The 26467-nt window shown below is 36.0% G+C and overlaps 1 protein-coding gene across 3 annotated transcripts in view; it reads left to right on the forward strand.

Moving 5' to 3' along the window:
- The window catches only part of LANCL2 (LanC like glutathione S-transferase 2), a 76980-nt gene that overhangs the window by 12330 nt on the left and 38183 nt on the right, over nt 1–26467 (forward strand). For all 3 annotated transcript variants that reach the window (XM_087434073.1, XM_087434049.1, XM_004438374.3), the window contains exon 2: nt 15224–15341. In XM_087434073.1, coding sequence (XP_087290199.1) covers nt 15224–15341 — 118 coding nt within the window. The remainder of the gene's footprint in view (nt 1–15223; nt 15342–26467) is intronic.

Consider the following 26467-nt stretch of genomic DNA (forward strand, 5'->3'; position numbering starts at 1 on the left):
AGACAGCTATGCAAGGCGAGCTCAGCACAGCTTTTCGCCTTGAGGAACAAGCTTTCATGGCCTTCTACCCCACCAAGTGCACCACTGATACTAGTCAAAGAAAGCTCTCTTAGATCCTACAGGAAGCCTCTTTCCAGTCTCACAGTGGTTGTTAATGCCTTTCCATCTCCTCTTCACCCTTCTGAAGGCTCTGGCTACATACTTGCATGTCTCCAGGAGCAAGGATTTGAGAACAACCCCAGTAAACTCCTGAATGCCTTCTGCAAGGGTGATTTGAAGGTTGTTTTCCATGATGTACCTTTTTCCTAGCAGCTCCAGGCCACAGACGTGTCTGAAATCTTCCTATGTCAGTCTTTATACATATAGACCTCTACCTGCATATGTCATATTGTATATGGCTACTCAGGCATTTATTATATGGCATCATAATTATGTTTATGTTTGTCTCATTAGACCAGGAACTCTTGAGGGTGGGGATCTGATCTTATTCAACTTTTGTCCCAATAACAGTGCCTGGCACATGGAAAGTAACGATTATTTGTTTTTTAAAAGAATTAAATGAGTAAAATAATCTAATATTAGACTCAATTTGCTAATGATCCACTTTTTTTCCTCAACTGTTTCATAGTTATCTGAAAGTTACAGAAATGTATATAATGCTGGGTATTTCATCTTGTGTTTAGTTGTTAATATACCTGTTATGCTTGCTAAGCTTTATACCATGATAAAGAACATTTGGGTATTTATCTTCAGTAATGGTTTTTTTGAATGTTGATCCATTCTAATCACTTATACTAGTTATAAAAGTTATATCTACTTTTATTTTTCCCGCTGCAGTACAGAGTATAGCCTCTGAACATGCTGGCCTGGGTCTACAGCTGGCGCAGGATCTGGAGTGGAAGCAGAGGTGCAGCATGAGTGCAGATGTCCATGTTGTAGGAAATGGCATGTTAGGAAAGAAGCTATTCCCCTTAAGCATTCATGTGAAGTACAAAAAATATCCTGGCTAAAGAGGAATTTAATTTCTTGAAACCTTTTTCAAGAACATAACTGGGGTAATCTGTATACTTAAATGTCACCCAGTGTCTTTATGTCTACCTGTCTCTTTCTCTCCTTCTGTCTTTCTCTGAAAAAAGGTCTTTCATCCTGATTCCAAGATTTATTACCATGAAAAACACTGTGAAAAAGAAAAATAAGTCTTGCCATAAACATGCATTGTACATCATTTGGAATAATGGGTGCAGTGACTCCTTACAAGGAGTTTTACAGCCAGTGATTAGTATCTACTCCAATATAGTTTTGCTTTATAACATTTTTGGGCATCCTTGTTTGGGAAAATTGCCTAGTGTGTAGGAAAAGAACATTTTCTTTTTGAATGCAGTGTAATTACTAAAAATCAATCTCTGGGGCTGGCCTTGTGGGCTAGTAGTTAAGTTCCATATGCTCTGCTTTGGCCCGGGTTCATTTCCTGGACACGGACCTACACCATTTATTAGCAGCCTTAATGTGGCAGTGACCCACATACAAAATAGAAGAAGATTGGCACAGACATTAGCTCAGGGCAAATCTTCCTCAGGCAAAAAGAGGAAGATTGGCAACACATGTTAGCTCAGGGCAAATCTTCCTCAGGAAAAGAAAAAATCAATCTCTGAGGCAGAGATAAAACCTCTAAAATTCTTTAACTGCTCATGCTGTTTCTATGCCATGTGGCAGATATGTATTGTGTTCATACGTTGTGATTGAGTGAAGGCTGTAAATCTTTTGAAAATCTAAAAGTAAACTGTAAATATAGAATCAAGCAAAGATTTTCACAGTAAGCACACAACATGGGGAAGCCCAGGAACTTGGGGATTACACAGTCTAGTCAGAGCTCCAACAGTCTGGTTGTCAGGTGACCTTGGGTAAGCCTGTTTTCTCACCTAAAAAATGGAGACTTGTTTGGTGATGTCAAGATTAATTGAAATATCATGTAAAGCACTCAATGCCAGGCCTTAGTAAGTGCTCAGTAATTGTTAATTATCTTTATAATCATACCATCATTAAATGAGATAAGCCAGTTAGAATTTCTCCTGATACAGCAGTCTCCATCAAATGCAAACAGAATAACAGCTTAGTACATTTTCTTCTTTGTTCGTGAGACTTTGGTTCCAGTATAAACAAACTCGTAGTGTCTTTTATGAGAGAAAGAAGATGAGGAACTAGGAAAGATACCTTAAAGCAAAGGGCAGAGAAATTATTTTTACATGAAATTTTGGCAAATATTAACAGGAATTAGGGTAAGTAATCATAAGCCTTAGAATTATACTCCAGTGGCATTCATAAGGAATAAAGCATATGCTTTGGAATAAGGTTATCATGACAGGGCCAAGACTGTATATAAATGTGAGTTAGGCCTACATTCAACTATAATAAATGGAAAACTCAACTTGGAAGTATCTTAATCAGATTATTTTCCACATACAACAAGAAGTCTAGAAATAGGCAGCTGTTGATGTTGATTCATTTCAATAAGATCTGGGCCAGGATTTCTGCAATTATTTTAGTCTTTCTCTCGTGTGTTTTGTGTTATAGTACAAGACGGCTGCTGCAGCTTCAGACTTCATGTCCAATTTTACAGGAGGGAGAAGGGGGGAAAAAAGGAGAGTGCCAGCTGTGTCTTTCTCTTTTATCAAGAAAATAAGAACCTTCTAACAGCTCCTAGAAGACTTGCACTTTTGTCTCATTGGTCAGAACTGGATCATGTGGCCACCCGTGGTCATAAGGAGTCTGGGAAAGCAAGTATCTCTTCTGGAGCTGAATGCATCGCTGCTCTGAATATAATCAGGATGCTGATAATAAGGAAGAAGGGTGGCGGGAATAGATGTAGGCTAGGTACCACCTTATGGGTTCTGCCACACCAGGTATTAAAAAGGTAATACTCTAATTTTTTTCTTCTCAATCAAATTATTCTGCATCTCTTTGATTAATGGTAGAAATCAAAAGGCAAGACTCAGGAGGCTTAAGTTACTAACTTGGAGTCAAAAAGTCATTGAACAGTTGGATGGAGAATCAGACAATTATTCTTTTTGGCACATTCATTAACAGCAGTAAAGTGAAATATATTTACAAGCACAACATCAAAACTGGGAATGAAAAATCTAGAAAGCATTGCTAGAAAGCAGAGATTAGTAGTGAAATCTATTTGTATAGTACTCAGTATATCACCTCTGAGATGGGTGAAATATTGACACTGCATTCATTGGTGTGCTATCTTTATTATTTTATTAAGTAAGCGTATTTATAAAGATTTTCGTAAAGTTGCTCTTGGTTATAGATCTCTACTTTTCCGTAAGGAAAGGTATTCTACTGCCATGGTTGAATTGGAATTATTATAATTTACCTATTGCTTTGAATAACATTTAATAAAAAGATACAATTTAGAAAGCTAATGCTATGTTTTAGTCACTTAACAGAATCTCTTGTCCACCCAGGCCATTATAAGCTTGGGCAAGTAATAAATATAATGTTAAGGGGGAAAATCATATTCAATACCCATATTATAGCAGAAATATATATTTGTAAATATCCACATTTAAATCCTCTTGGGAGTAATTGGTTGGTCTTAAAGTGGATATGCCCATTTCTGAATGCTCAAATATTACAATGGTTTTGAAATGTGGGGGGGCAGTAAAGGTGTTGTATGAAGCTAGAGAGCACAAGAAGGTGCAAAAACTGGATTTTTTTAATTTAAAAAGCAATTTTAAGGAACTTATATTTCCAGTATGATGGGATAAGACCCTTTTGGAGGAGTGTCTGTACAAAACGACTATAGAACTTAGATATAGTATAAAAGGTAACTACTCAAAGGCACTGGAGAGTAAGTAGACTAGAGTATAATTGCTTTTTGTATTATGTCCAAATTCTATAGTATATGATTGTATATGCTTTTGTATTTTGTCCAGGTTCTATAGGATGTGATTAGAGTATCTGATTTGGAGAGGGGAGCTATATGAAGTGAGTGCCCGTCTCCATGTCTTTTATCCTGGAGCTAAGTGCCATTTACATGGGGCACACAGTGGCAGCAGGGGGTGCCTATGGGAAAAACACATTTTTGGGAGAACCAGAAAATGAGACTGGATAACCATGACTGCTAAAGACTGGGGGAGAGAGATGACCAAGAGAAGGGATCCCCAAATTTAGTCTAAATGTATAGCTAACCAATATTTGAACTATTAAGGCCTAAAACAGACTCAGAGAAGCTCAACTGAAAGACAAAAGATCTGAACTGAAACCAGAGCTGCTACTCCAGAAACTGAATTTGCAATTCAGTAGAAGCAAGAGAACAGTCTACAAATTAACATTCCAGATGCAATACTAAATTACCTGACATACAGAGAACCAAGAGAAAAGAAAATTAACTGAGGCCACCTCTAAACCACTATCTGGTCAACCACGTAGTGAAACTAACAGACAAGATTTTTGAAGTGACTGTTTTAACTATCTTCAATGCAGTAAAACAAAATATGCTTTCAATGAATGAAAAACTAGGAAATCTCAGCAAGAAAATAGAAACCGTAAAAAAAGAACTATAAGGAAATTCTCAAACTGGTAAACACAATCTCTGAAATTAAAAAGTCACTGGATGGAATGAGCAGGTGAATGGAGATGACAAAGGAAAAGAGGGGGAGTGCACTTGAAAATAGATCGATAGAAATTATCCAGTGTGAAAAATAGAAGAAAAAGATTGAAGGGAAAAAAAGGAACAGGACTTCAGGGACCTCTTAGATTATATTGAACCATCCAACTTATATGTAATTGGAATCATAGAAGGACAGCAGAAAGAATGGAGCAGAAAAAAGTATTTGAAGAAATAGTTGAAAATTTTACAAATTTTATGAAAGATAGAAATTTGCAGGTACAAGATACCCAACACCAAGCAGAATAAACACAAAGAAGCCCATATCAAGGCAAAGATAAAGAAGAAACCTTGAAAGGAATAGGGGGGAAAAAACTCATGTTATATATACGGAATCTGATTAATGGCTGATTGCTCACTAGAAATCTAGGAAACCAGAGGAAAGTGGAACAATGTATGAAAGTACTAAAAGAAAAGAACACATCCAAAATTCTTTATTCAGTGAAAGAATCCCTCAAAAATGAAGGAAAAATAAAGACTTCCTCAGGTTTAAAAAAAATAAACTGAGAATTCGTCATAGCAGACAAGCACTACAAGAAATGTTAAGGGAGGTGATACCTAATGGAAACTCAGATACTAAGAATGAATGCTAAGAATGCTTTTTACCTTTTAATTTGTTTGCAAAACATAATTGTTCTAAGTAAGAGTTATAGCATTATCTTGTAGGATTTATTTCTTATGTAGATATAGTACATATATCAACTAACAGAAAAGATAGGGTGGGATATAAACCTATATGGTTCCAAAGTTTCTACATTTTACATGAATTGGTACATTATTAACTGCAAGTGGATTATGAAAAGTTAGGGATATATATTGTATTCTCTAGAGCAAGCACTAAAAAACAAGGAAATAGAGCTAAAAGCTCAGCAGGAAAATTAAAATGCAGTTCTAAAATATATTTACATAGTCCAGAAAGGTGGGGGAAGGGGCAAGAAAGGGATAACAGAAGTACAGGTAGAACAGACAAGTAGAAAACATGTAATAAAATGGTCTATCCAATCTCAGCTATATCAATAATTATATTAAAAAATCCATGAACTAAATACTCCAAATAAAAGACTATAAGAACGGATTAACAAACAAACAAAAAAGACCTAACTATGCTATACAAGCATGCACTTTAAATATAAAGGCAGAGAGGTTGAAAGTAAATGGATGGCAAAAGTAAGCATAAGCAAACAGTAAGTATAAGAAAGGTGAACTGACTGTATTAATATATGAAGTCGATTTTTATGACAAGATGATAAAGAGGGCATTAGACTTTCCCCCCAATTTTATTGCGCTATAATTAACATAGTGTGTAACTTTAGGTGTGCAATCTGTTGATTTGATAACATTTATATATTGCAGTATGATTACCACTATAATGTTAGCTAACACCTCCCTCACATCACATAATTACCATTTCTTTTTTGTGGTGAGAACATTAAAGATTTACTCTCTTAGCAACCTTCGAATATATAGTACAGTATTGTTATCTATAATTACAGTGCTGTGCATTAGAGCTCCAGAACTTATTCATCTTCTAATTGGAAGTTTGTACTTTTTTGTCCACCGTCTCCCCATTTGCCCCACGCCTCACCCCCTGGTAAGCACCTTTCTGCTCTCTGTTTCTACAAGTTGGCTTTTTTAGATTCCACATATAAGTGATAATTATAATTGTATTTGTCTTTCTCTGTCTGACTTATTTCACTTAGCATAATGTCCTCTAGGACTATCCATGTTGTCGAAAATTTCTTTCTTTCTCATGGCTGTATAATATTCCATTATATATATATTTGAATATATACATTATTCCTATATGTATATCACAACTTCTTTATCCATTCATCAGTTGACGGACACTTAGGTTGTTTCCATATCTTGGCTATTGTGAATAATGCTGTGATAAACATTGGGGTGCAGATATCTCTTCAATATCCTGCTTTCATTTCCTTTGATATATACCCAGAAGTGGGATTTGCTGGATCCTATGGTAATTCTATTTTTACTTTCTTGAAGAATCTCCATACTGTTTTCCATAGTGACTGTACCAATTTACATACCCACGAACAGTGCATGAGGGTCTCACATCTATGCCAAGACTTATCCTTTGATAATAGCCATTCTAACAGGTGTGAGGTGATATCTCACTGTGATTTTCATTTGTGTTTCCCTGATGATTAGTGCTGTTGAGCCCCTTTTCATCTACCTGTTGTCCATTTGTATGTCTTCTTTGAAAAAATGTCTATTCAGTTCTGCCCATTTTTTAATCAGATTATTTGTGTTTTTGTTGTTGTTGTTATTGAGTTTTATGAGTTCTTTATATATTTTAGGTATTAACCCTTTGCCAGATACATAGTTTGCAAATTTTTTCTCCCATTCCATTGGTTGCCTTTTCATTTTGTTGATTGTTTCTTTTGCTCTACAGAAGCTTTTTAGTTTGATGTAGTCCCACTTATTTATTTTTGCCTTTGTTGCTTGTGCCTTTGGTGTCATATCTGAAAAGTTTTTCCCCACACCATTGTCAAGGACTTTCTTCCTTATGTTTTTGTTAGGAGTGTTGTGCTTTCGGGTCTTTTGTTTAAATCGTCAGTCCATTTCGAATTAAGTTTTGTGAGTGGTGTAAGGTATGGGTCCAATTTCATTTTTCTACATTTGGTTATCCAGTTTTCCCAACAGCATTTATTGAAGAGACTATCATTTCCCCATTGGGTATTCTTGACTCCCTCATCAAATATTAGTTGACCAGATATGTAGGGGTTTATTTCTGGGCTCTTGATTCTGTTTCACTGGTCTGTATGTATTTTTGTGCCAGTACCATACTATTTTGATTACTATAGCTTTGTGTAGTATATTTTGAAATCAGGAAATGTGATGCTTTCTTGCTGAGGATTGCTGTAGCTATTTGGAGTCTTTAGAGGTGGCATAAAAATTTTTTTTTAATTTCTATGAAAAATGCCATTGGAGTTTTGATAGGGATTACATTGAATCTATAGATGGCTTTGGGCAGTATGGATATTTAACAATATTAATTCTTCTTATCCATGAACTTGGGATATCTTTCCATTTATTTGTGTCGTCTTCAATTTATTTCTTCAGAGTCTTATAGTTTTCACTGTACAGGTCTTTCACCTCCTTGGTAGAATTTATTTCTAAATATTTTATTGCTTTTGATGCTATTGTGAATGGGATTTTTTCTCCATTTCTTTTTCAGATATTTTGTTTTTAGTGTATAGAAATGCAACTGATTTCCATATGTTGATTTTATATCCTGCAACTTTACTGCACTTGTTGATTAGTTCCAACAAATTTTTGGCTGAGTCTTTAGGGTTTTTTATATATAAGATCATATCATCTGCAAATATAGACAGTCTCACTTTTCCCATTCTGATTTAGATGCCTTTTATTTCTTTGTCTTGCCTGATTGCTCTAGCTAGGACTTCTAGTACTATGTACTATGTTGAATAAGAGTAATTAGAGTGCACCCTCTTGTCTTGGTCCTGATCTTAGAGAAAAAGCTTTCAACCTTTTACCATTGAGTATGATGTTAGCTGTAGCCTTGTTGTATATGGTCTTTATTATGTTAAAGTGTGTTCCTTCTTACCCAGTTTGGTGAGAATTTTATCATAAGAGGATGTTGTATTTTGTCACATGCTTTTTCTGTATCTGTTTAGGGGATCATATGATTTTTATCTTTCATTTTATTAATGTGGTGTATCACACGTGTTGATTTGTGTATGTTGAACCATCCTTGCATCCCATGTAAATCCCATTGTATTGTGGTGTAAGATCCTTCTAGTGTGTTTTTGAATTCAGTTTTTAATATTTTGCTGAGAATTTTTACATCTATATTCATCGGGGATATTGGTATGTAGTTTTCTTTTATTGTATTATCCTTATCTGGCTTTGATATCAGGGTAATGCTGGTCTTGCGTAACACCTTTGGGAGTGTTCTCTCCTCTTCACTTTTCTGGAAGAGCTTAAAAAGGATTGGTGTTAATTCTTATTTAAATGCTTGGTAGAATTTACCATATTCACCAGTGAAACCATCTCATCTGAGGTTTCCTTTTTTGGGAGGTTTTTGATTACTGATTCAATCTCCTTATCCATTATTGATCTGTTCGTATTTTCTATTTCTTCCTGATTCAGCCCTGGTTAGTTGTATGTGTCTAAGAATTTATGCATTTCTTCTAGGTTATCCGTTTTGTTGACATAAAATTGTTCATAGTAGCCTTACATGATTCTTTGTATGTCTTTAGTATCACTTGTAATGTCTCCTCTTTCATTTCTGTTTTTACTTATTTGAATCTTCTTTTCTTAGTCTAGCTAAAAGTTTGTCATATGTTTTATCTTTTTAAAAAACCAGCTCTTAGTTTTGTTGATCATTACTATTATTTCTCTGGTTTCTATTTCGTTTATTTCTGCTCTGATTATTGTTATTTCCTTCCTTCTGCTAACTTTGGGCTTAGTTTATTCTTTTCCTTATTCCTTGAGATGTAAAGTTAGGTCATTTATTTAAGATCTTTATTTTCCCTTAATATAGGCATTTATTGCTATAAACGTTCCTCTTAGAACTGCTTTTACAATATCCCATAAGTTTTGGTATGTTGTGTTTCAGCTTTTATTTGTTCCAAGATGTTTTTTTATTTTTGTTTTAATTTCTTCTTTTACCCATTGGTTGTTCAGGAGTATGTTGTTTTAATTTCCACATATATGTAGATTTTCCAGTTTTTCTCTTGTTGTTTATTTCCAGTTTTATACCATTGTCAGAAAAGGTACTTGGTATGATGCTGTGATGCTGAAAGCTATGCCACCCATATTACAAATACCAGCAGGGTCACCTTTGCTGACAGGTTTCAGCAGGGCTTCCAGAATAAGACAGACTAGGAAGAAGGACCTGGACAACCACTTCTAAAAAAATTATCCGTGAAAACCCTATGAATAGCAGCAGAGCATTGTCTGATATAGTGCTGGAAGATAAGAGAAAGATGCAAAAAGACTGGTCAGGGTTTCACTCTGCTGTATACAGAACTGCTAGGAGTTGGAATCAACTTGACAGCACTAACAAGAAAAATGATTTCAATCTTATTAAGTTTGGTAAGATTTGTTTTGTTGCCTATCATATGATCTATCCTTGAGAATGTTCTGTGTGCACTTAAGAAGAATGTATATTCTGTTTGTGTTCTGTGGAATGCCTTATATCTATGTCTGTTAGGTCCATTTGGTCTAACGTGTGGTTAAAGTCCAATGTTTCCTTGTTGATTTTCTGTGAGGACGGTCTATCCATTGTTGAAGGTTGGGTATTAAAGTCCTCTACTATTATTGTATTGTTGTTTGTTTCTTCCTTCAGATATGTTAGTATGTGCTTAATATATGTAAGTGTTCTGATGTTGAGTGGTTATATATTTATAATTATGTCTTCTTGAAGGGTTGACCCCTTTATCTTTCTATAATGACCTGTCTCATGTTCCTGTTTTTTACTTAAAGTCTCTTTTTTCTGATACAAGTATAGCTGCTTCTGCTTTCTTTTGGTTTCCACTTCATGGCCTATCTTTTTCCATCCCTTCACATTGAGCCTATTTGTGTTCTTAAAGGTGATGTGAGTCTCTTGTAGGCAGCATATAGTTGGGTCTTGTTTTTTTTTTTTTTTATAATTTTATTTATTTATCTTTTTCCCCCAAAGCCCCAGGAGATAGTTGTATGTTATAGTTGCACATCCTTCTAGTTGCTGTATGTGGGACGCGGCCTCAGCATGGCCGGAGAAGCAGTGCGTCGGTGTGCACCCGGGATCCGAACCCGGGCAGCCAGCAACAGAGCGCGCGCACTTAAGCACTAAGCCATGGGGCCGGCCCTGGGTCTTGTTTTTTTATCCATCCAGCCACTCTGTGCCTTTTGATTGGAGAGCTCAGTCCATTTAGATTTAGAGTTGTGCACTGCATAACGACGTTTTGGTCACCAGCAGACCGCATATATGATGGTGGTCCCATGAGATTATAATGGAGCTGAAAAATTTCTGTCACCTAGCAATGTCATAAGCATAACATAGCACAATGCATGACTCACGTGTTTGTGGTGATGATGGTGTAAACAAACTTACTGCACTGCCAGTTGTGTAAAGTATAGCACATACAATTATGTACAGTACACAATACTTGATAATGATAATAAACGACTATGTTACTGGGTTATGTATTTACTATACTATATTTTTTATCATTATTTTAGAGTATACTCTACTTATAAAAAGTTTACTGAAAAACAGTATGCCATGTTACACCAGCAGCAGCCTCATACATCTCGTGTTTACTGCATCTCTTGATTGCATCCTTTTCTTATGTGCTTGATTTAAGCACACTCTGATTTTCACACAACAATGAAATTGCTTAGCAATGCATTTCTCAAACTGTCCTCGTTTTTAAGCAATATGTGACTGTAATTATAGATGTGTAAGGACTTACTTGTGCCATCTTTTTCATTGCTTTCTGGCTGTTTTGAAGTTTCCTTGTTCCTTTTTGACTCTTCTTGCTGGGTTGTTGTGTGAATTGGTGATTTCCCATCGATGGATGCTCTGATTCCCTAATCTTTATCTTTTGTGAGTCTACTTTAAATTTTTGCTTTGTGGTTATTGTGAGACTTAAATAAAATATAGATAAAGCAGTCTATTTTATACTAACAGGTTAACATCTATCACATACAAAACCTCTACCCTTTTATGTTTTTTATGTCACAATTTGCCTCTTTTTATATTGTGTATTTGTTAACAAATTATAGTAGCTATAGTTATTTTTGATACTTTTGTTCTAACCTTTATGCTAGAGTCTAAGTGGTTAACACACTGTTATATTACAGTATTAGAGTTATATGAATTTGACTACATATTTGTCTTTATCAGTGTGTTTTATATTTTCATGTTACTGGTTAGCTTCCTTCATTTCAGCTTGAAGAACTCCTTTCAGCATTTCTTGTTAGGCAAATGTAGTGGTGATAATTTCTTAGCTTTTGTTTGTCTGAGAAAGTCTTTATTTCTCCTTCATTCCTAAAGTATAACTTTGCCAGATAGTGTATTCTTGGTTGGCATTTTTTTTCTTTCAGCACTTTTAATATATCATCACACTCTCCTGACCTGTAAGATTTCTGCTTACGAATTTGCTGATATTCCTTTGGGGGTTCCTTTGTAGGGTTACAATCTTCTTTTCTCTTGCTGCCTTTTGGTTTCTCTCTTTGTATTTGATTTTTGACAGTTCTATTATAATGTGTGTTGAGGAAGGTCATTTTAGATTGAAATAATGGGATAATCTATTAGCTTCATGAACTTGGATGTCCAAATCTCTTCCCAGGTTTGGGAGGTTCTCACCCATTATTTCTTTAAATAAACTTCATGGTTTCCTCTCCCTCTCTTCTTCTGGAACTCTGATGATTTGGATATTATATTTTTTTGAAAATGTCTCATAGATAATGTAGGCTTTCTTCACTCTTTTTCATTCTTTTCTCTTTTTTCTCCTTGGAGTTGGTTATTTCAAAGTTCCTATCCTCTGTATCACTGATTCTGTCTTCTATTTGTTCTACTCTGTTTTTGATGCTCTGTATTGCATTTTTCACTTCATTCATTGAATTCTTTAGCTCCAGAATTTCTCTTTGGTTCTTTTTTATTATTTCTATCTTTTGTTGAATTTCTCATTTTGATCATTTTTTGTTTTCCTGATTTCACTGAATTGTCTTGCTGTGTTTTTTTGTACCTCATTGAGTTTCCTTAAAACAGCTATTTTGAATTCTTTATTGGGTAAATCATAGATTTTCATGTCTTTGGGTTCGGTTACTGGAAGATTATTGTGATCTTTTGGTGATGTCATGCTTCCTTGATTTTTTCATCTATCTGATGGAGTCCAGAATGCATAAGCTGGAACTGCATCCCTTTAATGAACGTCCTCTGGGAATCTTTTATGTCACTTTCCTGATTTGCTGTTTCCCCCAGTCATGGAGATCCCTCTTTAATTCTCTGGATGCCATGAGAGAGAAATGAGTCTCCTCAGCACAGATTTGGAGACTGGGCATTCACTCACTTTCTCTCCCTTTCCCTTGTGGAAGAAGTCCTGGGCCATCTATTTAGCCCTAAGCCGTGCCACCCAGGGGAAGGGGTGATGTCAGCAAAGACAAACTGTTCCACTTACCTACTTCAGTGAAACCAAACTCATTTTTTTTTTAGTCAATGGAGTGTTAGAACTTCTCTGGAAATCTAAACTTCCACAAAAGCTCTCTCATCCGGAGGTGACTACCCAAGTCACTGTTCTGCAGGCACCCCTGGACCACAGCTTAGAGGCCAGAACCGGTTCACAGTCTTCTTTAGGTTCCATAAGTGGTACTGAAATCCATCTGCCCGTTATTTGCTGCAGTGGTGGGCTAGACTCACCATGGGTCCGTTGGTGTAAAGTGTTGGGTTCTACAACTCACACAAAGGCACTTCCGTGTGTGGATGGATGCCTCATTTTGTTGTTTAAAGGGAAGCACAGAAACAAGGAACTTCTTATGCTGCCATGATGTTGACATCACCTCTTTTTAGGTTATTAATATTTATCCTTAATAATTTTTTCCTGAATATTCACAAGAGGTGTCTGGATGAGAGCTTTCTTATTTACCATACAGAAAATAACCAATGAGTGATTCCCTGTGTCTTAGGTCTTACCTGGGAGGCAATGCAATGAAAGCTGGGTCAAGTGCCCTACACACACGAAGTCCATATTGTAGGCAAGGAATGAAGAAAAATAAGTTTTCTGTGCTAATTTTTATAAAGAGGAAAGAGGCAACTATCTCCCCTTCCCCTTTTGAGAGAGTCTCATTGGAAACGTCTTATTGTAAGTCTTTGGAATATAAATAAATCTGTCTATGAAATAGATAAGCCCATTTGTGTTTAATTTTACAACTCTGAAATGTCTCCCTGTTCCAGGGCCTCATCCATGACCCTTTAAAATATAAACACATAACTCCAGGGTTAAGTATATCTCTCGAGAGTTCTCCCAGTGTATACAATTGTAACTTAATTCCTAAGGTTTGCTTTTAGTCTAGAATCCCAAATTTCAGTAAAATTTGCCCTGAAAGCTCTACCTGAGCAGTAACATGAGAACATTTTCTCTATAGTCCCACAGAGGGAATTTCATTATAATAATGAATCAGTTCATCACAAAGACATAACAGTCATACATTTGTCTATACCTAATAACAAAACTTCAAAATACAGGAAAGCAAAGGCAAGGCAGAATTAAAGAGACAAATATACAATTTCAGAATCATAGTTGGGGATTTTAATACCCCTCAGCAGTTGATATAGCAATTAGATTTTTCAAAAATCAGGAGACAAATCTAAATAACAGTATCAACTATATGTTTAAAAAAAAAATTGCTGGGGGGCCAGCCCTGTGCCTTAGCTGTTAAGTGCACGCGCTCTGCTACTGGCGGCGCGGGTTCGGATCCCAGGCGCGCACCAACGCACCGCTTGTCGGCCATGCTGAGGTGGCGTCCCACATAAAGCAACTAGAAGGATGTGCAACTATGACATAGAACTATCTACTGGGGCTTTGGGGGAAAAAAGGAGGAGGATTGGCAATAGATGTTCGCTCAGGGCCGGTCTTCCTCACAAAAAAAACCCCCAAAAAACCGAAAAAAAAACATTACTAAATTCCCCTTGAGAAAGACTATCAGCAGTGAATACGAACACCTGTTTCCTTAGCTCTTAGCAGCCTTGGGACTTAATATTTTTTAAAAAATTTTATTACCTGTTAATCTAATAGGTAAACCATGGTACTTGACTTATTTGCATTTCATTATTTGCCAAGTGATTGAACATTTTTCCATATGCTTGTCATTTGATTTTTTCTTTTTATGAGGTACCTTGATAATTTTAGGTCTATTTTTGTATTGTTATGGTCTTTTTTAAAATTTATAATGTCTTACATTGCAAATATTTCCCCTATGTCATTAACTTTTAAACCATCTTTCTTATGTTTGTTAACTTAATGGAAGTTAAAATGTTTGTGTAGGGGCTGGCACGGTAGCCTAGTGGTTAAGATTGCACGCTCCACTTCAGCAGCCCAGGGTTCGCAGGTTTGGATCCTAGGTGTGGACCCATGCACAGTTCATCAAGCCATGCTGTGGCAGCATCCCATATATAAAATAGAGGAAGGTGGGCACCGATGTTAGCTCAGGGCTAATCTTCCTCAGCAAAAAGAGGAAGATCGGCAACAGACATGAGCTCATGGCCAATCTCCCTCACCAGAAAAAACAAAAAGAAAAGTTTGTGTAGTCAAATTCATCTTTTTTTTCTTTTCCTTCGGTTTCTGCAACTTATTTTTTGTGGTCCTACTTACGACTTATAGTTCATATAGGGCATTATCTCATTTATTAACTTTATAAAAGCCAAGGTAGACTCCAACCAGTGAAGCATTGAAATGGGCCAGGTGATATAATTTCTGTCTGTTATGGTCTTACAACTTAGACTGTTAGTTAAAGTATTTATTACAATATCGTCCTAGTCTTGTGCAATTTAAATTTATGTCTCCTTTTGGTTCTCAGATCATTCATAATTTCACGAGGCGGATCCAGACCAAAATCAAAGATCTTCTACAGCAAATGGAAGAAGGGCTGAAGACAGCTGATCCACATGATTGCTCTGCTTATACTGGTTGGACAGGTGAGAATATGGGGCATAATTAATTGGTATGTTTTATTTTTGGAGTATGATATATAAGACTTGGCTTTGAAAGTTTTTCCTTGTAAAATGGTAAAGTTTTATACCCTTTAAATGAAGTCTTCAACTGTTTTCATTGATGAGATGCTTTGGAATTTTTTTCTAAAGAAATTCTTTCTGCCTGAAGTTTGACCTTTAATATGTAGTATGTCATGTTTTTATAACGTTGTTTATTTGACTTAATATATGGCTGTCAATGAAGATGTTTAATAATAACAGACTTGCTCTAGGGTCAGATTCTTTCTTTACTTTTGTTGCTTTGATCTTTGTCACAAGATGTAGTTGTGTGATTTCTCTGGTGTGATTTCTCTGGTCTGTTACACAGAAACTATTTAACATATTGCTTGTGTACTCATTTGACTCATTTGTACACATAAAGATTTTGATTTTGATTTTGATAACAATTAAGCAACCAGTAATACACTTGCCATCAAAAGACTTAATTTCAAAATTAGCTTGCCTTAACAAATGTTTACATTCTTATTATATTACCATGTAGTCAGAACATTGTAATAGTTATTTGGGTAATATAAAAGAAATAAAAGGCAGACCTTGTTCTGAGGAATTAGAGTGCAGTATGATTATTGCTAGTGGCAATTTACATATAAATTTATAGGCTTTTCATGCTAAATTTTTATAGTTTAATCAATGAACAGCATAGACACAAGTATATATGTTAGAGTCAACATGAACTGATACCTGGTTTTGCAATGCACAACCAAACATGGTGGCTCTGATCATTTTGTATTTGTATTTATATTAATTTCTATGATGCTTTACTTGTTATTTGTCTATTATGAATAAAATATTTACACAGTGATGTTAGAATTAACTTTTAAACCCAGACAGACGTGGAGCTGGTTCACTTACAGAGCCAAAGAAGTGTATCCTAAATCTAAAACTAGATAATTTTGGCTAACCTGAAGTAAAATACAAAAAAATAATGGTATTTTGAAAGGAAAAATAATCTAGTTATTAGTAGCACAGATTTCCCCTAAAAAATCTTTACTTATAGCATTTCTTCTTGTTGTTGAGAAAGGGTTTTTCACTCCATGGTTGTTAGGTCCCAAATTATCTGTGCATCAGAATCATCCAGAGAGCTTTCTAATAAACAAAGATTATCAGTCTCCACCCCAGAACAATTACATCAGGAACTCTGGGGAGGATTCCAAGAATCAGTGTTTTTAAAAAATCCCCATTTGTTGTCATCTTTTGGAATCAGTGATAGGGCCATCATGGAGGTATTTTCTTTGAATGGTTTAGAATAATATTTAGGGCTTTGGGGTTCAAATAGCATTATGGAATCCACTTAGACCCATATGTCCCTATCCTTTCTCCTAAAACTGTACAGTCTAAGAATAAGGAATGAATGCAGCACCCACAACTTAGCCCTTTAGGAAAATTGTGAGATAGAGAAAAGACAGATAATGGTGGGTGAAAAACAAACAGCATCCCCAGTGAATGTGGAAGACACAGTGGGATAGCAGGTGAGGGAAGAAAGGGTCTTGGGGTGGCAGACTCTATCCTGCCACTTCCCCCTCCCAAATCAACAAATAATTATTCCTAGGAGTGAGCCATACCCTGAGGGGAAACTTTTGAGGGCATATCTGAGGGCAAAGTCGGCAGGTAAAACTGGGAGAGACAGAGAAAGAAAGGTATGGAGAGTGTACGGGGAACAGATGTTATAGACTTAAAGAGCACTATTTGAAAAGAGAGAGGATTAATTTACAAGGCAGAAGGAGCATCCCTGGTGGCACTGGCTAATGATGTAGATAAGGAGGGAGGGAAATAGCAATGAAAGGAGCCCTCCTAAAACAAGAAAGAATGTGAGAATCAAAGGAAATCTGGCCATCAAAAGTCATTGTATGTTAAATAAATTGTTCATCACTTAATAAGAAGAGGATGCCTTTGAGATTAAAAAAACTGGGAGAGCTACCCTAACCATTTTCCTCTTTTAGAGAATCTTCCTGTTAACAGTTGATCCAGAAAAATTCATCCAATAGAAATTTAAGAAAAAAATTAGCAATTATATATATAATATTAGGGAAAAAAGGGAAAATCAGAATGTTTTTAGAAGGAAACATACCAGAAAAATGCCACTACAAAGTGGAGAAAAATTGCAGTACTTTCAACATTAATTTTGTAAGTTAATTAAGCAATAAGTTCACAAAGCAGAAATGAACTTGGACAAGAGATGGCAAGACAATAAGATGATGTGAAATAAGACTTGACAGAACTAAGAAAAGAAAGTGACGGAAAAGACAAAATCATTTCAGAAATGAAGACCAAATTACAAGGAGTTGAAGAAAGAACTGACAGCACAGAAAGCACGGCAAACCATAAAAAGGAAAAAAAGAAATAAAAATAAGTTGAAAAGAGAATTCTAGTTTCTGTTCTGGCATGTAAAAAAAGTTTAGAAGTCACCAATCTATCCTATTAAGTAAAAAGCTGAACAAAGTGAAAAATCAACAACTCTTCTTAGATCCATCAGAGAAGTGAGGTTACAGGGCAAATGGCTACACCAAAAATTGGAAAGATAAGACAGGCAGATTCAGAAAATCACAATTTACCAGAGCAGAGATCCACAAGAGAAACCTCCATGGGAACCAGTGTGGGGATAAGAAAGCTAAACTGTAATTGATGAGTTGCGAGAGGCTCAGTGTGGACAAATCTGAGAGTTACAAAAACTCCAGGGGACCCTGAATAGCTGAAACAATTTTGAGACAGAAGAAAGCTGGAAGCATCAATGCTCTCTCATTTCAAACTACATTACAGAGCTTTAGTAATCAAAACAGGGTGGTATTGGCATAAAAACCAGACACATAGATCGGTGGAACAGAATAGGGAGCACAGAAATAAACCCATGCAGATATGGTCAATTAATTTATGACAAAGGAGCCAAGAATATATAATGGGGAATATCTTCAATAAATGGTGTTGGGTAAACTGGACAGCCACATGCAAAAGAATGAAAGTAGACCACTATCTTACACCATACACAAAAATTAACTGAAAATGGATTAAAGACTTGAACATAAGACCTGAAACCATAAAACTCCTAGGAAAAAACATGGGTAGTAAGCTCCTTGACGGGTCTTGGTGATGATTTTTTTGAATCTGACATCAAAAGCAAAAGCAAAAATAAACAAGTAAGACTAATCAAACTAAAAAGGCTCTGCGTAGCAAAGGAAACCATCAACAAAATGAAAAGGGAACCTACCGAATGGGAGAAAATATTTGCAAATCACATATCTGATAAGGGGTTAATATCCAGAATATACAAAGAACTCATACAACTCAATAGCAAAACAACAATCTGATTAAAAAATGGGCAGAAAAACTGAATACACATTTTTCCAGAGAAGGCATACACATGGGTAACAGGCACACGAAAAAGTGCTCAACGTCACTAACCATCAGGGAAATGCAAATCAAAACCAGAATGAAATATCACCTCACACCTGTCAGAAAGGCTATCATTGAAAAGACAAGAAATAATAAGTGTTGGTGAGGATGTGGAGAAAAGGGAAGCCTTGTGCACTGTTGGTGGGAATGTAAATTGGCACAGCCACTATAGAAAACAGTATGGAAGTTCCTCAGAAAAATAACAAATGGAACTACCATATGATCTAGCAATTCCATTTCTGGGTATTTATCCAAAGAAATGAAAACGCTAATGAAAGGGTACATGCACCCCCATGTTCATTGCAGCATTATTTACAATAGCTCAGATATGGAAAAAACCTCAATGTCCACTGATGGATGAAAGGATAAAGAAAATGTGATGTTTATATACACAGTGGAATATTACTCAGCTGTAAAAAAGAATGAAAGCTTGCCATTTGCAACAACATGGAAGGACCTCAAGGGCATTATGCTAAATGAAATAAATCAGACAGAGAAAGACACATATCATATTATTTCACTTATATGGGGAATCTAAAAACAACCAAAAAACAACTCATAGATGCACAAAACTAGTGGTTTCTGGAGGCAAAGGGGTGAAGGGGTGGGAGAAATAGGTGAAGGGGTCAAAAAGTACAAACTTCCAGTTATAAATAAGTCATGGGGATGTAGTGTAGAGCATGATGACTATGGTTAATAATACTGCATTACATATTTGAAAGTCGCTAAGAGAATAAATCTTAAAAGTTCTCATCACAAGAAAAAAATTTTTAGTAACTGTAAGGTGATGGTGATCATTATTTTGGTGATCATTTTGCATTGTATACAAATATTGAATCATGTTGTATACCTGAAACTAATGTAATGTTACATGTCAATTATACTTCAAATAAAAATAACTGTTATTCTTAAAATTACTACTATTTTGAAAAGCAAGATGGTTGTTTTACCCACCTTAGAATTTCCAATGTCCAGCACAGTAACTGGAAAAAAAATAGATGTTAAACTTTTTTGTTAAAATTTAACTATAATTATTTCTCTCTTAAGATAAATAGTTACTGAAATAAATTGTTTATGGTAAAAAAAAAAAAACAAAAAAACCTCTCCAGGGGAACCCAGTCACAGGGAGGCTTCCATAGTATTGAGAGGTTTACCTCCAGGAGTTCTCCCAGGTCCTTACTGTGAATATTGGAGAAAAATCCCCTCATGCTTCTGGCTGGTGAGGGGAAAAGGAATTATTTTGAAATTTGCCAGAGCATTCTGTTCTTCTTAACATGGTTGCCCTTCAGGAGGAGCTATTTTGCTAGAGCCTAACTTCCTGGAGTTTTATCAAAGCCATACCTTACCTGAGGGTAGGGAAATACCTCACTCCAACCTGCTCTAGCCTTCCATGTGGAAGAAGGGGAACACTGAACTCCAGAAGGGAAACACTCAACTCCAGCTCCTTTTAGCTTTCCACATGGGAGAAAGGAAATACTCAACTCCATTCTTCTCTACCCAACCTATCCAACCTAAGAGGGGAAAAATCTGAGAAACACTGGTAAAGGTCATGATGCAAGGGCACAGGTTCACCAAAAGACTGAGACCTAATCATAGAAATATAGTATGCTTCCACTCCCCCACTCCTTAACCACTATATTACTAAAGGACTGTTTACTGCAGATTCTTTTACTTAGTATATCATGTCTACTTTTCAATAAAAAACTACAAGTCATACTAGAAGGCCAAAAAAAATAAAACCAGTTTGAAGAGACTAAACAAACATCAGAACCAGAATCAGATATGGCAGGAATGTTGGAATTACCAAACTAGGAATTTTTAAGTACTATGATTGTTATGCTAAGGATTTTAATGAAAATAGTAGGCAACATGCAAGAAGACATGGATAATGTAAGCAGAGAGGTGGAAATTCTAAGACAGAATCAAATAGAAATGCTGTAAATCAAATGTACTATAACAGAAATGAAGAATTCATTTGATAGCCTTATTAGAATATCCAAGAACTGTGGGGCAATGACAAAAGGTATAACATACATGAAATGGGAATACCAGAAGGAGAAAAAACAGAGGAAGGAACAGAAACATATTTGCAGCAATAATGACTGAAAATTTCTGCAAATTAATATCATTCACGAAACCACAGATCCAGGAAGCTTAAAATACCATAAAGGATAAATGCCAACACCCCCCACAAAACTGCACCTAGGCATATCATATTTAAACTTCATAAAACCAAATATAAAGAAGAAATCTTGAAAGAATACAGAGGAAGAAACCACTCTACTTATAGAGGAACAAAGATAAGAAATACACCAGACTTCTCTTTAGCAACCATGCAAGCAAGATGAGAGTGGAGTGAAATAAAGTATTGATAGAGAAAAAAACTACCAACCTAGAATTCTGTACCCTGAAAAATTATCCTTAAAAAGTGATGGAGAGGGCCAGCCTTGGTGGCCTAGTGGCTAAGTTCGGCGTGCTCTGCTTCAGTGGCCCGGCTTCAGTTCCCAGGCACAGACCTTCACCACTTGTCAGAGGCCATGCCGTGGCAGTGGCTCACATACAAAATAGAGGAAGACTGGCAACAGAAGTTAGCTCAGGGCGAATCTCCCTCAGCAAAAAAGAGGAAGATTGGCAACAGATGTTAGCTCAGGGTGAATCTTTCTCAGCAAAAGAAAAAAAAAAGTGAAAGAGAAATAAAGACTTTCTCAGACAAACAAAAATCAAGGGAATTTGTTGTCTCTACATGCAAAAAATGTTAAAAGAAGTTCTTTTGAGAAGGAAAATGATAGAGGTTAGAAACTTGGATCTACATAAAGGAAGAACATCAGAGAATAAATAAGTGAAGGTAAAATAACAACTTATTTTTCTTATTCTTAATTGACCTAACAGATCACAATATATGTTCAAAATAATATTCGTTCACAATAATAGCAGTGCATTTGATTATGTATGCTTACATACATATGTTTATGTGTCTGCTTATATCTGTATATTATGTATAAGTAAAATGAATGACATCAATGATATAAGGGATGGGAGGGAGGAATTAGGAATATTTTGTTATTATAAGGTACTTGATCTACCCATGAAATGGTACAGTGTTATTTGAAAGTAGACTTGGATTAAATATGAACAATAACATCATCATATCAGTGGATGCAGCAAAAGCATTTGGCAAAATCCAACACTTATTCATGATAAAAACTCTCAGCAAACTAGGAATAGAGGGAAACTTCCTCAACTTGATAAAGAACATCCACAAAAAGCCTACAGCTAACATCATATTTCATGATAAGACACTGGAAGCTTTCATGCTAAGATCAGCAACAAGGCAAGGATGTTCCCTCTCACTACTATTTTCAACATCGTACTGGAAATCCTAGCTAATGCAGTAAGACGAGAAAAGGAAATAAAAAGAATACAGATTGAAAAGGAAGAACTAAAACTGTCTTTGCAGATGACATAATCATCTGTGTAGAAAATCAGAAAGAATCAACAAAAAAACCTGAAACTAATAAGCAACTATAGCAAGGTTGCAGAATATGAGATTAATATACAAAAGTCAATCACTTTCCTATGTATCAGCAAGGAGTAAGTGGAATTTGTAATTAAAAACAATACCATTTACATTAGCACCCCCCAAAAATGAAATACTTAGGTATAAATCTAACAAAATATGTACAGAATCTGTGCGAGGAAAACTACAAAACTCTGAATGGAAGATATCAGAAGAGAACTAAATAAGTATATATTCCATGTTCATGGATAGGAAGACTCAGTATTGTCAAGATGTCAGTTCTTCTCAACTTGATCTGTAGATTCAATGTAATCCCAATTAAATTGTGGATGTTGACAAACTGATTCTAAAGTTTATGGAGAGGAAAAAGACCCAGAATAGGCAACTTGATATTGAAGGAAAAGAGCAAAGTTGGAGGACTGGCACTACCTGTGTTAAAGACTTATTATAAAGCTATAATAATCAAAACAGTGTAGTACTGGTGAAAGAATAAAATCAGATGAATAGAATGCCCAGAAATAGACCCACACAAATATAGTCCACTGGTCTTTGACAAAGAGGCAAATGTAGTATAATGGAGCAAAGATAGCCATTTCAACAAATGTTGCTGGAACACCTGGGCATCCACGTGCAAAAAAAATAAGTAAATCTAGACACCTTTCAAAAGGCTTACCTCAGAATAGATCATAGACCTACATGTAAAACACAAAATAAAACTCATAGAAAATAACAGGAGAAAACCTAGGTGGCCTTGAGTATGGCAGTGACTTTTTACATATAACACCAAAGGCATGATCCATAAAAGAAAGAAATGATAATCCAGACTTTGTTAAAATTAAAAACTGCTCTGTGAAAGGCAATATCAAGAGAATGAGAAGACAAGCCGCAGACTAGGAGAAAATAATTGCAAAAAACATATCTGATCAAGGACTTTTATCCAACATATACAAAGAACTCTTAAAACTCAAAAATAAGAAAATGAACAACCCTATTACAAAATGGGCAAAACACATGTACAGGCACTTCACTAAAGAAGGTATATAGATGGCACATAAGCCTAGGAAAAGATGTTCAACATCATATGTCATTAGGAAATTACCAAAATCCAAAACACTGACAATAGCAAATGCTGATGAGGATGTGGAGTAACCAGAACTCTCATTCATTGTTGATGAAAATGCAAAACAATACAGCCACTTTGGAAGACAGTTGGCAGTTTTTTACAAAACTAAACCTACTCTTACCATATGTTCCAGCAGTCATGCTCCTTGGTATTTACCCAGATGAATTGAAAGCTTGTGCCCACACAAAAACCTGCACAGGAATGTTTATAGCAGCTTTATTTATAATTGCCAAATGTTGGAAGTAAGTAAGATGTCCTTCAGTAGGTGAATGGATAAATAAATTGTACATCCAAACAATGAATATTATTCAGCATTAAAAGGAAGTGTGCCATGAAAAGACATGGAGGAAATTTAAAAGTATATTTCTAAGTGAAAGAAGACAATCTGGCTATATACTGTATGATTTCAATTATTTGATGTTCTAGAAAAGGCAAAACTATGGAGATCGTAAAAATACTAATGGTTTCAAATGGTTGGGGGGAAGGAGAGATAAATAGAAAAATTCTCTATAAATAGATAAATATGGATAAATAAATAAAATGGATAAATAGAAAAAGTTCTCTATAGAGAATTTTTAAGACAGTGGAAACTATTCAACATGATACTACAATGGTGGATACATGTCATTATACTTTTGTCAAAACCCATAGAATGTACAGCACCAAGAGTGAACTATAATGTAAACTATGGGCTTTGGATGAAAACCATGTGTCAATGTAGGTTCACTTGTAATAAGTGTTTCACTGTTGTGTGGGATGTCGATAGTGGGGGACGTTTTGCATATGTGGGGATAAGAGGTATATGGGAACTCGAGACTTTCTGCTATTTTGGCGTGAACCTAAAACTGCTTTAAAACATAAAGTTTATTAATTAAAAAAGAACATAAATTGAAGGGAAAGTGATAGATATAGGAGAGAGGGAAAGGCAAATCCAATATGTAAATGATTAGAGTCTCCAAAAGAGGAAAACAGAACAATTGAACAGAGCAAATATTTACTACTATAATTCAATAAATGTACCTGAATGTACATTTTGAAAGAGCCTACTGTGTACCTGGGAAAATTAATCTAGAAAGAGTAATAACTAAACAGATACTCTGAAGATGGTTTTAAGGATCCTAATTAAAGATGATGAATCTTTTGTACAACCAGGTAGAAAGTATGGTGACCAACCGTCATAGTTTTCCAGAAGTATCCTAGTTTAGTATTGAAAATCTCACATCCTAGCCAAACCGACTGTCTGGTTGGTGGTCGCTCTAGCACAAAGATCAAGTCATTTATGATAGGGAGAAAATCACATTGGTATCAAACCTCTCAGCAGCCATATTTAAAAATTGACCAGTACACTACAAAATATTGAAGGAAAGAAAGTATGAAGAAAAGATTTTAAATCCAGCTAAGTTATTGTCCTTCAGGCATAAGACATATAACAAAAGATATAAGAACAACTTAGGAAATATTGTTCTCAAGAGCATTTCTGAGGACTCTACTAGTGCAGGAGTTGACAGACGATGGCCCATGAGCCATATCTGGGACACAGCCTGTTTTTCTACAGGCCATGAGCTAAGAATGGGTTTTATATTTTTTAGAATTTTGAAATAAACGAACAGAGGAATATATAACAGAGACTGAATGTGGCCCTCAAAGCCTAACATAAAATTTACTATTTGGCCCTTTACAGAAAAAAATTTGCCAACTCCAGTACTAGAGGGCTAGTGAAGATGTGACTGAGGAAATGTGGGCATAAGCTATAGTAACACTGAATATATTTATTTATAGAATTAAGATTTAAACAGAAGTGTGCAGATTGGAGAAGAAAGCACAAAAACATAATAAATGAAATGGGAAACCATTGAAACAGAGGAACTTTTAGAAATCACATGACTGCTTTTCACTGTATATAAATTTATTTCACAATGTAAATGAAATGGATAATTCTCTACGAATATATAATCTACCAAACCTAACCCTAGCACAGATAGAAGGTCTAAATAGACAATTTTTTAAATAAAAACTTGAGAATGTTGTCAAAGATCTACTCAAAAAATTTCACTGGGAAATTCTACCAAACTTTTTGTTTTTGGTAAGGAAGATTGGCCCTGAGGTAACATCTGTCGCCAATCTTCCTCTTTTTGCTTGAGGAAGATTGTCCCTGAGCTAACTTCTGTGCCAGTCTTCCCTCGTTTTGTATGTGGGATGCCTCTGCAGCCTGGCTTGATGCGTGGTGTGTAGGTCCGTGCCCAGGATCTGAACCCGCAAAGCCTGGGCCGCTGAAGCGGAGTGCACAAACTTAACCACTATGCCACTGGGTCAGCCCTACCAAACTTTTAAAGAACAGGAAATCCCAAGGAGAGTAATATCAGCAAAATGGTGGAATAGGAGTTTTCTACTGTCTTCCCCCTAAAGAACACTGATTTTGACAATCACACACATGAGAATACCTTTGTGGGACCTAGGAGTCCAGCAGAGAAGTTCCAAGACACCATTGGAGCAAAAAAAATTGAGACTGGACATATTGAAGAGGGTAAGAGGAACAGTTTCACTCTGCCTGTGTCCCCTTACTCCCAGGGTGGCAAGCTCAGTACCAAAAGAGACTCACTTGGCCTGCAGTTTCTCCCATAGGGAAAAGTGAGAGCATGTGAGTGAGTGCCCAGCTTCCCTAGCTATGCAGGCCACTTCTTTTTTGCCCTTTCCAGAATACCGAGATGATCTACATGACTGAGGAGCAAGGAGAGGCTGGAGGATAGCAGCCAGGGCTCAGAACCCATAAAAGGGACACAGATCCTACTAACCACTTCACAGACTCCATTAGGAAGTCTGCCAACAAGAGCTGCTGGGGACATCTCACCTGTGGATTTCCCCATCTGGCCCCCGGGCTCCACTGGCATTCCATGCTCCTCACCCACACACTGCCCCACCCCATGATTGGCTCCCTGTGTGCACCCCAGAGGGCAGTGAGTGCAAGCCTTTGCAGACAGTGAACATGGGCAGAATTCCAGCTCAACCTTGCAAAATTGGGAGAAA

This window comes from Ceratotherium simum, chromosome 1 (genome assembly GCF_057802395.1).
Source record: "Ceratotherium simum simum isolate JZ-2026a chromosome 1, ASM5780239v1, whole genome shotgun sequence".
Classification (NCBI taxonomy): domain Eukaryota; kingdom Metazoa; phylum Chordata; class Mammalia; order Perissodactyla; family Rhinocerotidae; genus Ceratotherium; species Ceratotherium simum.